Source organism: Eretmochelys imbricata, chromosome 2, assembly GCF_965152235.1.
Source record: "Eretmochelys imbricata isolate rEreImb1 chromosome 2, rEreImb1.hap1, whole genome shotgun sequence".
In the NCBI taxonomy this organism is placed as follows: Eukaryota; Metazoa; Chordata; order Testudines; family Cheloniidae; genus Eretmochelys; species Eretmochelys imbricata.
In genome coordinates, this window is record NC_135573.1 from 33424588 (window position 1) to 33441496 (window position 16909).

The 16909-nt window shown below is 39.4% G+C and overlaps 1 protein-coding gene across 1 annotated transcript in view; it reads left to right on the forward strand.

Annotated features, from left to right (window-relative positions):
* The first annotated feature begins 2861 nt into the window (after positions 1–2861).
* ANGPT1 (angiopoietin 1) overlaps positions 2862–16909 on the forward strand; it is a 203668-nt gene continuing 189620 nt past the window's right edge. The window contains exon 1 of the mRNA XM_077808861.1: positions 2862–3158. Within this exon, the coding sequence (XP_077664987.1) occupies positions 2862–3158 (297 nt within the window). The remainder of the gene's footprint in view (positions 3159–16909) is intronic.

Below are 16909 nucleotides of genomic sequence, written 5' to 3' on the forward strand. Positions count from 1 at the left end.
GGAGGTTGCTTGTGTTTCCCCTATTCAGGGGCTCTAGGGGTCTGTGTAGGCTAGATCAGCTCCCAAAGCCACTCTAAATTGTGTTTCTTTTTTCAGTGGTCCCAATGGACCATTATCGGAGTGCAGGTCCACCCCATACACTCTGCATTCCTCTGAAATAACTCTGCTCTGGCCAACGACCCTGAGCCACGGGACTCTTGCAGAAGTGGGGCAGAGCTTTGCACAGCCAGCTTTGCACTTAGTACAGAGGCCCCATGTCAGTACTATCTCCGGGGGGAAGACCCTATGCCTTCCAGCTAATGCAAAGGGGCCATAGAACAAGGATGAATTGGCCCCTTGCTGTGTGAAGCAGAGTCCTTTCCCATCTAAAAGGTATCACTTCCAGAGTGAACCTGCAAGCTTTTGCACTTGTTACCTGCAAGCATTCAAGCGAGTAAAACTTGATGGCTGAAATATCTGCAGAAAGTGAATGCAAAGATGGTGTGAGCATAGCTATAGCATTTTAAAATTTGAGCTGATGCTTCTGGAAAGCTTCCTGCAGTGTTCACCCACCTCCAGTACTTACCCTCCTTTGAAAACTGCGTTGAGATCTTCAGATAAAAGGTGAAACATACTTTTCAGATTTGTTTATTGTTATCATGCTTGTGCTTTGGCATATTCTCCTTCTCAGCCTCATGGGGTGGATCTTATTCATGCTGATCTCTCATTGCTGTGTCTGCTCCCGGAGTATTTCTGATCAATGCTCTGACTTTACTATCCATGTGAAGCAGAGACCTAGTTACTCTATATAACTACTGTAGAAGTAGACCTGGTGATGTTGGAGCAGTGTGAAAAGTGCTTCCAGTACCATGGGCCCTATAAAGTGAATTTTTAAAATAGGTACATAAGCAGAAAAAAGAAAGGTGAAGTAAAGGCTGGCTAGTTCTGGGAATAGAGGGAAGTTCTTATTTTGCCAAAATGAATTGTAGTTTTAGTGCTCCTCTTTCCTTTTTCTTTTCTAAATTCTGAATAGTCCTGCTTCATGGTTCTCTCTCCCCCTCCCCCCCCGCCCCCTCAGATCAGGAAGGTGTTATCTTGCTCTGAATGTTCCCTTGTGTTCTCTCTCAGAAGAAATTTAAATTTCCTCCTAGTTCAAATGCATTGGCTCCTTTTCAGGCTAATGATGAAAGGTCAGGCTGAACTGAGCAAAAAGACTAAGTCCTTGGCTCTGAGTGGCAGTAGCTTCTTCAGGAACAGCAAAGAATTCTGGCGAACAGCTCCTGAAGCTTTGTTGGATCTAAGTGGAATTCCTGTAGAAATGCTTGTGACATCCACACAAGCCCCAAAGGTGAAATCTTGCAGCCTTTACTGATGCAAATAGTCTTTTTCCTCATGTATTCTGTCTTGTTATCACCAATAACATTACTAATGTTAGTAAGACCTACTTCCATGAGTAAAGTTTGCAGCAGTGGGTTCCAAAGGAGTTAACTGTGATTTATATAATTACACCATATACTAGAGATGTATATGTACTGGAACCTGGATCCAAACTCCCCTGAAGTTTAGGAATTTTTAGATTGTTTCCAAATTTTGTGACCTGGACCCATCTCCAAAGGCATTATTAAATGCTAAGTATATTATTCTAAATAGTTATCACAATGTTTTTACTAAGGAGGTGCTATGAGGAAATGCTACCTAGAATCACAGAATTATAGACGTGTAGGACTGGAAGGGACCTCAACAGGTCAGCTAGTGCAGTCAAGGAAGGACTACATAATAATATATCATATGATGTAACATACACAAAATAATAAAACATATAATGAGGAATGCCAGTATAACCCATGCAAACTTTCAGACTGGTAGAAATATTTTCCATAAGACCACTGAACGCACCCTGTACCAAATAACACCCTTATATATGCTGGCTCGCACATCCCACTATTATTTTTTTAATTATCCATATTATTCTATTCATGGAACATGTATACACTCTTCTGCAGAGCACGTTCTGAATGCTGTTTGGCAGTTCTGATTTCAAGCTCTGTCTTGTACATAGAATCTCTGTAAATTCTGCTCAGAAATATCATTGTAAAAAAACAAGCCTGGGGAGGGGCAGTTAAATATTAATATTTTCCAGAAGTGTCAGTCTTCTGCCTTAGCATTCGCTAACGGAAACAAGCCAATATCTAGTACTGAATTTTTTTTTATTTTCACTGCTCTGTATATTTACTGAGGGATTACAACAAACTTCTACACTTTATCTACATTTTAATAGGTCAGTGGGAACATAGGAAGTATATTAAGGTGGACTGCCCCACTTATTAAACTTATGTGAATCCGTCAAAAGCAGTTATATGCAGTAGGGACCTGACAGCGATACGTGATTGAAGTCATGCATCTAGTCAGTTTGTAAGATGATCCCTCTGTACTGAGCCATCAACCGTCCTTAGCATAGGGGCGCACTCATACACACATTCCTGTCAAGTCATCTTGTGAAAGGCAGCCTGCTTCCAGCTTGGCTTGAATGTGCAACCTTAATAAAACTCTCTGAGGTCTGGGAGAAAATAGCAGTTCTGCAGCAGATAGTGTAGGGGAAAGAGACTGGGACATGCATATGCAGCTAACTAAGGAAGGCTACATGCTGGACTGTAACAGGGAGGAAACAATAAATCTTAGCTACTATGCAATAAATATTTCTAATTTTAACTAAGGAAGCTATCATTATAGTGAAATAAAAACCATTTTAGTCAAAGCTGATATTTAAATACTCTTCTCCAATTCTCTTTCCAAAGATTTTTTTTTCTATAAAATAAAGAGCAAATTAAAAGACAGAGGAGGTAAAAGTTTCTATAAGAGCAGGAAAGGAAAGTAGTAATAACATGACAATTTTTCTTTCTTTTGCTTTCCTGGCTGCTCTTCTGGCTCACATAGGATGCAGTAACCAGCGCCGGGGTCCAGAAACCACTGGTAGAAGATACAACCGGATTCAGCATGGGCAGTGCACCTATACTTTCATTCTTCCAGAACAAGACGGGAACTGTCGTGAAAGCACGACAGACCAATACAACACAAATGCTCTTCAGAGAGATGCTCCTCACGTGGAACAGGATTTCTCTTCCCAGAAACTGCAACATCTGGAACATGTGATGGAAAATTACACACAGTGGCTGCAAAAAGTAAGAGTTTCCCTTTCAAATTCTCATTGAACTGATTATTTATCGTGCTTCCCTGTGTTGTTCACAGTTTGCATGTCTTTCTCTGAGAACTGAGATAATGTGGATTTGTCTATTTCCATGTTATACATGGTGAGAAATGTTGCAGCTAGAACTCACCCTTTCTTCTTTGGGCTTGCTTTTGGGAGCAAAACTTTCTTCACATTGCTGGGATATGCATCTTTTTAAAAGCGTGATCCCAGGGGACTGAGAATGTTTTGAAAGCCACAGTGTATAATTATCCTTCAGAGACTTCTAATGATGGAACACTTTTCATTAAGTATTCTCATAACCTCTATTTATAGTTCTGGGCTTCAGATCAGATGTCATGAAGGATACCTGGTACCCACCGCAAATGTGTGCACTTTTAAAGAAATACTAACACGACTGCCTGAATGTGATTAATAATTTGAAGGCAATGTAATAAGAATATTATTATTCTCCCCAAAACATATTCATTTGTACTATCACAGTCAGCTAATTAGTAAAAAGCCACAATATAATATTTTTAAAAAATCAAGTATGACTTTTTAAAATGTATGGATTACATTGGACATAAAATAGTCTATATAAAATAGTACTGAAGGAATATCAGGAGCTTTTCTGAGTAATACAAAAATAAATTCTTTTTAGTAATTTGTGCTAAAAGTGTAAACTTTCAAATGAACTTTTTTGTAGTTAAAATATAATTTGGGGCTTTGGTCCTGCAAAGACTGATGCAGGTGAATAACTTTACTCATATGGGTAATCCCATTGACTTCAATAGAACTACTCATGGGAGTAAAGTTACCTGTGGAAATCTTTGCAGGATCAAGCCCACAGCTTGGGAATGAGAATTGGCAGTGAGTTATAATCCTGCACAGCTGATAATTTCTATCAAAAACATATATTTTTCACTGTATTGGTGGACACACAGATATTACTGCTGTCCCTAAGACCTGCTTAATGTTACTTTGCCAAGACTCTGCAAGCCACTTAAACAATTGGTGAAATGTTTAATCAGCTAAGATTGCACTTACAAAATTGTCTACATCTTTTGTATTCCATGAGTTACATGTTTCAGTTGTGATAAGAGTTCACATTTAGAACAAATACTGGATATGCAATAAAAATGCATATTAGTGTAATTGTTGACAGCTGTATCAGTTACAATTCAAATCCCTGTCAGCCACTGCAGAAAAGATTTAATGCCTTTTGTTTACAGTTCTGTAGTTAGTGTGCTTATTTTCTTATCGATTGAACTGTAGTTACTATGTGTTTGGTGCTAACGATATAAGGATGATTATGTGCAGTAAACTCATGTGTAAAAGAAAATATACATAATAAGATAAACCCAGTTATGTATCTTTCACTTTTTATTTCAGTCTTTCTTTCTTTAAACTGTACATGGAATTCTTTAGAAAGATGAAAGATTAGAACTGGAGGCTTGTCTCTTTCTAGAGTGTAAGATTTCTCATTCAGTTATCACTCTACCTTTCAAAGCAAATGCTATGGAAAGGAGAAATGTCGTCTGTGTTCCCGCACGCATGATTTTACTTGAGCAACTGCCTGCTGAATCATGCTTATGAGATTGTTACTTATTCTGCATTTGTCCACTAGGGACTGAACTAAGATCACTGTTTCACTTGTGCCTTGAACAAGAAGAAAAATCTATTAGAGTATAAGCTTTCGTGGGCTACAGACCACTTCATCGGATGCATAGGTGAAGTGGGCTGTCGCCCACTAAAGCTTATGCTCTAATAAATTTGTTAGTCTCTAAGGTGCCACAAGTACTCCTGTTCTTTTTGCAGATACAGACTAACACGGCTGCTATTCTGAAACCTGTCAAGAAGAAAAATGAGTCTCTAGAGTTTTAAAGTCTGAATTAGAGCTAGTATTCACATTTTAGGGGGAGATGGATTAACAGGTAGATAGTCAGTGTAAATGTTACATTTGAGGTCTGTGCACTTTGTCAATGATCAGAACTTGGGCTGCAGGTAAAACCTTCGCCACAGTTTACACGATACATGCAGCAGTGAGCACTTATCTGCATGTGTCAGTTTCCCACTAGAATGAAAGGGCCTGTTTCTCATTGTGAAGGCAAATGAATCTGACCTGACTACATTATTACAACTCTGAACATTGAATTTGCTTTGTTGCTGCTGCCATTGCAGGGCATTTCAGCAATAACTCATCTCCCTTTCAAAACAAGGAGCATACAAAAAAAAACCTCAGTTCTATCTCCCCTAATGATTTTCCCCTGAATTTGTAATGTAAGATGTAGTTAATATATTATTTGTCCAATGTTTTCTAATGCACCTGCCATGAACATGGTAAATGAGAAATATTAGTAGTTATATGGCTATGACCCAAATCATGCAATTATAATCATTAGAAAATATATGTAGAACTGAGCATTTATATCTTGACTTATGTAAAAGAAATGTGTTCATTACTCTACAAAGTAATATATAACATTCATTAAACTGTGTATAGGCAATGTTTGCCAGAACACTGTATTTGTAATAGAATATATACAAAACACTAACTTGGTCATTTTGGAAGACAGATTGCTAGCAATGTTTAATATAAAAAGAATTCAGTATACATTGTTTAATTAGTAAGTGGGTGCTTTTAGTTTATCTAATCAAGAATAAATGTATTTTTATCTTTTTTTAAAAAATTAGCAGATTTCTGAAAACAAAATAAATCTTAGAAAAACTTTCTTGCAATGAACCGCCAGTTCAAATCAAATGCCCTTGCCTGGAGAGCTAACTACAGGCAATTAAGTTTCAGCATTGTCCAATGGAATTTACATATGTATTGTTAGCGTTACTGTGATTCATTGGCAATCCAAGGATGCAGCAAAATGCTCTCCATAGAAATTACCAAGAAGATAGCTTGGTAAACATTTTCAGAGGTTTTCTTAGAACTGTTTATTTAAATACTGGATAACGTTCCTCATTGTGTAAGCTTGGGTTTCATTTCTGCGATATGTTTATTTTAATAGTTGAAAACAGACAGTGCATGTCATTTTTTTTTCTGACAGTAACTGGCTGGCACACTTGGTATTGAACTGTTCAGTACTTAATGATGGTATTTAAATATTCTCAAAGGAGTCACATGAAATTTTATCTTGGTAATCTACTCAGGAAATATTTTTCATAGTCAACTAGTGTGAATTTATGGTATTGATGGGATAAGAATACATTCAGAATGGCTGCAGATTTACGTGTATGGAATCCATTTAGAAGTCACTGTGCATAATAGTGGTAATAGCTTTGAGTGGGTGAAGCTTGGCACCATAAACAGTGTATATATCTTCTTTGTTCTCTCACTTAAACTATTTTATAGTATGTTGAAATGGCATATTTGATCATTATACATTATAAAATTCTAATGCCAAATATTAGCCTTGGATTTAAAGGTCAATCAAAATCTTTCTAACCTACCAAGACCCAAATTCATGATTTTGTCTTTCTCTTACAACTGTTGATTAACCCCACCTAAAGCAGATGCAGGGAACTTCTTCTTTCATTTCTCTCATTTATTAGTGTTGTCATCAGCTGTAGTGGAGGCATGCTGAACTTGGGCCCTGGCAAGTAAGTAGCAGAAGAAAGAATCTGCAACTATATTATCTTAGTATGTATTTATTTAAAATCTACTCTATTTATTTAAAGACTATCCTTACTGTATGTCTGGCCAGTTATTTGTACAAGGCAATTGCTATCCTCAGAGTTCATCATAACATTTTCCAACAGCTTCTGAGCAATGTGCTCAGATTTTAAGCACCTTTCCTACAGTGTGAAAAGAGGTTGGCTTTCAGGTGTGGCCTTATAGGACAAGTAGAGGAGGCTGACTTTTGAGAAAGTGGCCTTATTTGCAATTTACATGTAGCCAGATTACCTTTAAAGGGCTCAGCTAAGGTTGCCACCTGTCCTGTTTTCCCAGGTAACTTTTTTGTGATAGCTGTCCTGAGAAATCTGTCCTGTTTTTTTTGTACCTCAGAGGTGGCAACCATAAATGCAGCATGCTCTCCTCTGTCCCCATGCCCATACACCGTGGCCGTCAAGATCCACTTTCCATCATGGAAAGGTGGAGTTATGGCTCCATATGCTCTCTGTCCCTCTCTGCTCTCTTTGGGGCATTGTGCACTGCCAGTAATGTGTTAGTAACCCTGCACTTCCCTGAATGCACCAGCTGGAATTCCGTTTGGCCCGCCTATGGGGTACTCAAAAGTGGAGGAGGCTCCTTATCCACTGACCCTGCAGTGCAGACATTCAAGGGCCAATCAACATCTAACACTAGGAGCACAATGTCTTAAAAGCTGGTGAATTGACTGAGAAAATGTGTACTACCGTGCAATGGCTATCTTAAGTATAAGGACAGAAATGCGAGTCATGGCTATTGTTGTGACTTACCTATGAATCCCATTTTCCCAGGTATCCACAAAGATTCCTGAGATCCCTGGGGTTTGCCTTAGCTGAAGTCTTGGGCAAGTAAACAATGTGGTTCTTTCATTTTGCAATTTAAATGCTATAAAAGTGTACTTGCATATGCTTCAGGCATTTGATACAATAAAAAGTATTCCTCTTAAACAAGATTTCTATGTTTTGGGAAGACATTTACTTATGAGATTTTTCAGCACCCTTCTGATGTTTGTTTAATGTGGAACTTTTAAATGGTAACCTGTTTATGTGCAAAAGGTAAAGCTGTATCCTGCAAAAATGTACATTTTACTCATGTGAGTAGTGGGTTCTGCTTCAGTTATTCATGTGCCTAAATGTTTATAGGATCATTCCTTAACAGTTCTGAATGTGCATCATCCCTGGGGAAGTGACTCAACTACTAATTTTCACAGGAGCAGAGCAGGCGCTTTATGGACAGATTCTCTCACCCTTAGTATTGTGTTAATAGGCCCATAGGGTGAAGTCCTGGTCCAACTGAAGTCAATGGCAAAATTCCCATTGACTTCAGTGAAGTCAGGATTTCACCTTTAGTTCCATTGAAATCAATAGGATTACTTGCATAGTAAGGTTCTATGCAGTGGAAGTAGGGATTTTAGGAATCTGGCCCTTAAAGAGCAACAACAACTATCTGGAAACAAATCTGTTCTATTTGGGTCCAAAAATAAAACTGGCTTTTTTACACTTCAAAAAATATATTTTTCTTGCATTCATATGCCTGCATTTTGTTAAGAGCTTCATACATTCAAATTCCTGTAACCCCTAGAGATGCATGGAGGTACCCACAAGAAAGACATGGGACCTCAAACATGGAAACGTCTGAGAACTGCTAAGTATTGTGGAGTTATATATTTAGCAATATTAAAAAACAAACTAACAGAATAGTAAAGTTCAAGCCAGTCTCTCTTTTTTGCCACATTTTTCTAGCAAATGACTTTTTAAAATAGTTCCCCGGCTTTGATAGAAAGCTGTGTCACACTGTGCAATGTAACCTAAATGTATGTATTTTCATTAATAACAGCCGTAGTTAGGAACGTTGGTAATAATAAAGCATTAAAAGTATTGGTCATCCTTAAAAATGTCCCACCAACTTTCCCTTTGGTAGATCTCGCCTGCTTGGTATATTTTAAAAATCATATAGCGATATAACATAAGGCCACACGATATTTCAGATGCTCTGAGCATTCACAGTTGCCATTGACTTTAGTACCTGCTGCAGGCGGGCTGAACCTTTGACAGGCTTGTGTGCCTCAGAAAAAGGGCTAGTCCATGTGAGAAAAGGATAGGACTGGGTGTCAGCAGATTTAGTTTCCATTCCTGGTGACCTTAGGCAAGTCAAGGTCTGTAACCTCTTCATGTTTCCCCACCTGTAAAATGGATATAATGATACTTCCCTACTTTCTAAGGGTGATAGGAGACTTAATTCATGAATATTTGTAAGGACTTTTGAGATTATAGCACTATTAGCAGTATTGCTTATTAGAAAGACATGTCTAGTGTTTACTGAAAATGATCATTTGAGATTAGGAATTTTTTGGAGGGGAAAATAATTAACATTATGTTCACTGCAAACAAATAAGAATTAAAATCTGTGTCTGATTCTGTAACACTGAATTAGATTATCAGTATGTTCTACAGGTAAACCTTGATTAAATGGCCTCTGGTTAATGTGTCCCTGCTGTCTCTGCAGGCAGGGGTGCTGAAACAATTTGTATATTGCGGGTGCTAAGAGCCAATGATCCAAACTGTAAACGCTGTTTATGATGGAAACCACTTCAAGATAGGGGGTGCGGCAGTACCCACAGCACCCCTAGTTCCAGCACCTATGTCTGCAGGAGTAATCTTCAGCCCTCTGGAGACCTAACCCCTGGAGAGCTGTTGCCCGCTCCTTCCTGTACAGCATGTATGTGTTGTGGGAGGGGAACAAAAACAGTTTAAACTTGCAAAGTTTAGGTGCTCCACAGATCTGGAACTTCCAAGTTCTCCAACCTGTTACTCTGAAAGTTTTGAATGTACTTTAAAATCTTCAGATAATTGGGATTCACCTATATACTTTATCAAAGGATAAATCCTGAAGCACATTTAGATCAGCTTGTTATTAGCCACGAAATCTACAATCCAGCATTGCTCGATGTATTTTTCTGTGCTTGCAAATCATCAACCAAAGTAAGATGCTAGTAAATAAAAACTGATAGAAACTTTTTAAAATAACATCACAGTCTTTAGCAATGTCATGAACCTGATCCTCAGGAGCAACAGCTTAATCTGAAATAGGCATTTTGGATTGAAAGCCTTCCCAGTGGGATGAGGTTTTCACTCTTGTTCAAGAGGTTAAGAGTTGATCAGGAAAAGGAAATTGAAATAGTATCACATTTCTTAGGAGGTTTTTCTTATGAAACATCTTGTTATTTTAAAACAAGGTTTTTCTTCTGTAACCTGATGTACATATTTTAGGAAGTATTATGAAACATCAGGGTGGCTTTTATACAAGGGTGACAGATTCATTAGAAATAAAATGCCATAGACAAATGTACATTTACACTGCTGTACCATTTTTCATTATTGTTATTGCATAAGGATCAAACTTTGCTAAGATAATGTTAGTCTTTTCAAAACAACTCATATTTTAAAAAAGGGAACAAAGAGGGCTACTACACAAAATATATATTGTAAAATATATAATTGTGCCATTAACGAAGTCTCTTCTGAACACTTCAGTCCATTAAAGGTAGCAATATCCTGAATAATCTGGGTAGATATTTAATTTTAACTGTATTTCTGAGAAATTGCTCTTAACATGTGTTGCAGTGTCAAATCTCATGTCAACATTTTATTTGTATTCATTGTTTATATGACAGTACTGTCTAGAGACCCCCAATCAGAGGGCCGTCTATATGAGAAAGTTGTGCTGGTTTAACTAAAGGTGTGATTTTAAATTGATTTTCAAAAGTTAAACTGGTACAAAAAGCTGTGTAGAAACTTATTCTGGTTTAAACCAGACATTCTTCTGGTTTATCTTAAGTCAATTGGGAATCACTTTAAGTCAAACCAAAATAAGCCACTCCTAAATTGAAATGAGAGTATCTACCCAGGGGGACGCACTGGTTTAACTAATCTAGTTTAGCAACTGATTTAAGTTGAACTGGTGCAATTTTCTTGTGCACACAAAACCCAAGATTGGGGTCAGTGGGGAAAGATGCACAAGCCGCATTATTGCACATTTATTTAAATATATTTTGCTTCCTGAAAACTGTTGGCCTATGAGAATTTTACAAATAGAGCTAGAGAAATTTTTTTAATTGAAACCTTGTTCATCAAAAAATGCAGGTTCAGCAACACTGAAACATTTTGCTAATTTTTTTTTATATTTAAAAAAAAAACAATGGCGGGGGGTTTAAAATGACTTTTTGTTTACAAATTTCCTTTCATTTTATTTTTGAACATTAAAAAAAAATCATTTTAAAATGCTTGATATCAAACTTTGTGAAATTTCCACCAAACAGAAAAATCCATTATTCACCCTGCTCTGCAAATGAAAGTAGCGAGGAGTACCAATATTCAAAGCTTTGGAGGTACGTAATTGAAACACATTGCTTGTGGGCTTGTGACAAGGTGAAAGGGTAAAAAATGCAAGACATTCCATGGACAAAAGGGGGCAGTGTTAGAAAACGCTGTGGATTTGTGTAAGTGGGAGATGAGTGTTTTGGTGAGTCACTTTGAAGGCCTGTAACAATTTCACCTCTTCATAACAATTTCATACCCCTCTCCCTTTCTTTTAGGGGCCAAAAATAAACCAAACTTCCAAATCTGACCATACTTGAACTTGGAAGAAGTTCTGACGTAGATCCAAACTCTGCGACTAACCCCTGTTTAAATAACAGGCCAAAGCAAAACTCTGGAAGAGTATTCCCCCTCACATACCCCTCAACACAACCCTTCCCACACACACCTGAGCTTTGCGGCGAAAATCTGCTTCTAAACTTTGTGGCTTAGCTCCAGTTCTACTTTTTATGCAGGCTTGACTGCTATTAATCACTTGTCATCTTGGCATTGGTTCTTTGGCTCAAAAATGTAACGGAAGAGTTGTTAGTAAGATGAGACCTTTGCATTTAGAATATGCATTAATCCTATCTGTTCTAGTTCTCTTTCTATACTGCCTATAAATTAAAAGCATGCCTTTCATGTAGCCCATTTCATATTACAAATGGGTGCAGATACTCTAATTCTTTATGGAAAAAATACTAAAACCTTGTGCTCTCCATTCCTTGGTATGCAGTTGTGCATATAAAGCTGTGGTCATGTCCCAAATGAACTAGATGTTGTATACAATTTTTGTGATTCACATCTTCTTTACAGAATGGAGCTCAAGTTAATGCAAATGTGTATGTGTTTCCTGAGGGTACTTGGCATAAAATACTTTTAAATATTTTTCGGTATTTGCTTTTCAGTTGTTGGAATCAGATTTTGTCATTTGTCAGATTGTCTGACTGTTTACAAATAATGACCCAGGCATACCTTCTGCAGGCCAAACCCATGGAGGGGAATGAAAATTCTTGAGTTTCAACTCACAGAATTGCCATCTGATCAGACATTCCATCTAAAGGTCTTGGTTAAAAATTTCTTACTGTGTATTGAAGAGGGGACATGGCCTCAGGAGGACTTGCAGAATGAAGATAAGCACTATGGGCCAGATCTGTAAAGTTATTGATGCCTAAATCACTGGGAATCAGGTGCCAAAATATCTTTAAAAATCTGCCACTGTGTGCTCCCCAGGTCATACCAGCAAATCTATGGCACTGTGGAAGTGCAATGGAAGGTGAAATGGGGAGTAAAACTGACCAGGATATTTTGGTCCTTCCTGATAGCACATTTTCTTTAAGATTTCAACACTGGCAGCCAGATGGGAGCCAATTTAGCTGAGTACTAAACAATTTGGAAAATTGGTCCCAGCAACAACACTTCTATGTGCTGTGTGTTGTTATGGGACCCCACTGCCAAACCTCCAACAAGGCCAGTGTTTAATTTGTAATGAAAGAGGTGCCAGGGCTCAAGCAATTAGGTGCTATGGCATAACTGATGCAGCAAACCCAGAAGTGCTGGGGCTATGAACTGCCAAGCCTAGAAGTGCCGGGGATCAGCCCTGGTAAGCCCTGGCACAAATTAAGCCCTGATCAAGGGTTTCCTATGTGAAAGGGTTTTTTCTTGTAAGATATTATCAGCATTATGGTAGGAGATGTATTTTCACAGGGCCTGAGGGGGATAACATTGTAGGATGGCCATTCTTCTCACAGAGCCTCCTTCTGCCCACATCATAGTTCTGAACCTGCAGAAGGAACTTTCATGAGCGTCAGGAGGACAGTGCTGATGCCATTTCAAAGCCTCTATTCACCCATTCGGGGCATAATGGCCAATTACATGATTTAGGGCCCAGGTCCTGCAAAATGGCGCTGGATTGAGGGCCCATGGTCTTCAAAGTGGAACTGGTGCTTGCCCTAAATGGGTAAATTTATTTGATTATTTTGAGATGTACTTTAAGTCTTGACCTTTAGGATATTCCAGATCCATGGAACACATTTTAACAACCTAAAATGTCATAGGAATAACTTTGTGCAGTCTTCAAACCAGCTTTTTAATTTGCCCTTTGGGTAGGTAGTGAGGGGAGGTGAGGTACCTGTTTCCCCTTTGGTTCATGTTATTTATGAATGCTCTAAAATTGTCAGCCAACGTGTAGAAAAGTTATCTTCTTTCCTGAAATACCATGTCATCATTAAATACTGCCTTACCCAAAGTAGTAGTAGAGAGCAGTTGTCTGTGGATATCAGTTCACTCTTCACAATGTAGAAATGGAGCCTCTTGAACGAGGGCATTGATTACATTCCAATATAGTGAAAGGCTTTCATTTACTAGGAGACTATCCTTTTTCTAAGTGGAGATATAAAGTGGGGAAAAATCAAAGTAATTGCTGTTAAATTGTGATTCTATAGTATTAAAAAATGTATCTATCTTTGAATGGATTTTCCTGCGATTGGAGGAAACTTCAGGTTAGGTTAAATCAATTATCTCCTCTGTTTAAATGTTGATTTTTAGTTTCCTATGTGGAAAAAGTGGATGGGAATCTGGGAGGCAGTGACCATGAGTTGGTTGAGTTCAGGATCCTGACACAGGGAAGAAAGGTAAGCAGCAGGATACGGACCCTGGACTTCAGGAAAGCAGACTTCTACTCCCTCAGGGAACAGATGGGTAGGATCCCCTGGGGGACTAACATGAAGGGGAAAGGAGTCCAGGAGAGCTGGCTGTATTTCAAGGAATCCCTGTTGAGGTTACAGGGACAAACCATCCCGATGTGTTGAAAGAATAGTGAATATGGCAGGCGACCAGCTTGGCTTAACGGTGAAATCCTAGCGGATCTTAAACATAAAAAAGAAGCTTACAAGAAGTGGAAGGTTGGACATATGACCAGGGAAGAGTATAAAAATATTGCTTGGGCATGTAGGAATGAAATCAGGAGGGCCAAATCGCACCTGGAGCTGCAGCTAGCGAGAGATGTCAAGAGTAACAAGAAGGGTTTCTTCAGGTATGTTGGCAACAAGAAGAAAGCCAAGGAAAGTGTGGGCCCCTTAATGAATGAGGGAGGCAACCTAGTGACAGAGGATGTGGAAAAAGCTAATGTACTCAATGCTTTTTTTGCCTCTGTCTTCACAAACAAGGTCAGCTCCCAGACTGCTGCGCTGGGCATCACAACATGGGGAATAGCTTCCCCCACTAATTCTTCCCGGTTTGTGAGCAGCAGGTCAAGAAAAGCTCCCCCCAGTTGGCTCCTCTAGCACTTGCACCAGGAAATTGTCCCCTATGCTTTCCAAAAACTTCCTGGATTGTCTATGCACCGCTGTATTGCTCTCCCAGAAGTTATCAGGAAAATGTTACCCAAGTACTGAGCTGGTGAGAGAATTTAAAACAACTAACTGAGTTGTTAGTAAGGCAGCTTTTTTTTCCCTTTGCAAAAGTCCTTTGCATGAGAGTTATCTTATAAGAGAAAAGTTTGTTGCTATAGCTACCCAGAGCTATCCACATAGGAAACTAAAAATCCTCCAATCGCACCTCTGCCCTCTGTGGAGAAAGAGGTGGTTCGGGACTATTTAGAAAAGCTGGACGTGCACAAGTCCATGGGGCCAGACGAGTTGCATCCGAGAGTGCTAAAGGAATTGGCGGCTGTGATTGCAGAGCCATTGGCCATTATCTTTGAAAACTTGTGGCGAACGGGGGAAGTCCCAGATGACTGGAAAAAGGCTAATGTAGTGCCAATCTTTAAAAAAGGAAAGAAGGAGGATCCTGGGAACTACAGGCCAGTCAGCCTCACCTCAGTCCCCGGAAAAATCATGGAGCAGGTCCTCAAAGAATCAATCCTGAAGCACTTACATGAGAGGAAAGTGATCAGGAACAGTCAGCATGGATTCACCAAGGGAAGGTCATGCCTGACTAATCTAATCGCCTTCTATGATGAGATTACTGGTTCTGTGGATGAAGGGAAAGCAGTGGATGTATTGTTTCTTGACTTTAGCAAAGCTTTTGACACGGTCTCCCACAGTATTCTTGTCAGCAAGTTAAAGAAGTATGGGCTGGATGAATGCACTATAAGGTGGGTAGAAAGTTGGCTAGATTGTCGGGCTCAACTGGTAGTGATCAATGGCTCCATGTCTAGTTGGCAGCCGGTGTCAAGTGGAGTGCCCCAGGGGTCGGTCCTAGGGCCGCTTTTGTTCAATATCTTCATAAATGATCTGGAGGATGGTGTGGATTGCACTCTCAGCAAATTTGCGGATGATACTAAACTGGGAGGAGTGGTAGATATGCTGGAGGGCAGGGATAGGATACAGAGGGACCTAGACAAATTGGAGGATTGGGCCAAAAGAAATCTGATGAGGTTCAATAAGGATAAGTGCAGGGTCCTGCACTTAGGACGGAAGAACCCAATGCACAGCTACAGACTAGGGACCGAATGGCTAGGCAGCAGTTCTGCGGAAAAGGACCTAGGGGTGACAGTGGATGAGAAGCTGGATATGAGTCAGCGGTGTGCCCTTGTTGCCAAGAAGGCCAATGGCATTTTGGGATGTATAAGTAGGGGCATAGTGAGCAGATCGAGGGACGTGATTGTCCCCCTCTATTCGATGTTGGTGAGGCCTCATCTGGAGTACTGTGTCCAGTTTTGGGCCCCACACTACAAGAAGGATGTGGATAAATTGGAGAGAGTCCAGAGAAGGGCAACAAAAATGATTAGGGGTCTGGAACACATGACTTATGAGGAGAGGCTGAGGGAACTGGGATTGTTTAGTCTGCGGAAGAGAAGAATGAGGGGGGATTTGATAGCTGCTTTCAACTACCTGAGAGGTGGTTCCAGAGAGGATGGTTCTAGACTATTCTCAGTGGTAGAAGAGGACAGGACAAGGAGTAATGGTCTCAAGTTGCAGTGGGGGAGGTTTAGGTTGGATATTAGGAAAAACTTTTTCACTAGGACGGTGATGAAACACTGGAATGCATTACCTAGGGAGGTGGTAGAATCTCCTTCCTTAGAAGTTTTTAAGGTCAGGCTTGACAAAGCCCTGGCTGGGATGATTTAATTGGGGATTGGTCCTGCTTTGAGCAGGGGGTTGGAGTAGATGACCTCCTGAGGTCCCTTCCAACCCTGATATTCTATGATTCTATGAACAGTGAAAGGAGATGAGTTAAATTAATAGATATACCAAGCCAAAGTTTTCCAGCAATGTATCATTTGCTTTTGGCCAAAAGTTTTAAACCTAGCAGCCAAGACTTAGGCTCTTCATAAGTAAGAATTTCAAAAGTGAATAGTGGTTCTGAGTGTGTCAATTTCTGAGTGCCCAATTTGGGACATTTTAAAGGGGTCTGATTTTTGAGAGGGCGGGTGCTATTCTTTTTGAAAATGAGGCCCTCTACGGTGTCTCAGTTTAAGCATGCAAAATCACTAATGGCTGTTAAAAATCATGGCTTTATTTCAACACCTAAATAAAAGTGGCTTTATTTTCATAAGAGTTAGGCAGCTATCAAAGGCCATGGGAGCTGGAGTTGCCTTTGAAAAAAATCAAGCTACTTTTACCTTTGTGTTGATACCTATGAGTGGATTTAGACAGGTTTGAAAATGTTGGCTTTTTGTAAAGAATTTTTCTACTATTATCTGTTAAGTGCCGAGTCCATTTATGAGGGGGATAGTCAAATACTGCACGTTACTGTGCCAATTCAACAGGAAATTCCTGTGGCCTG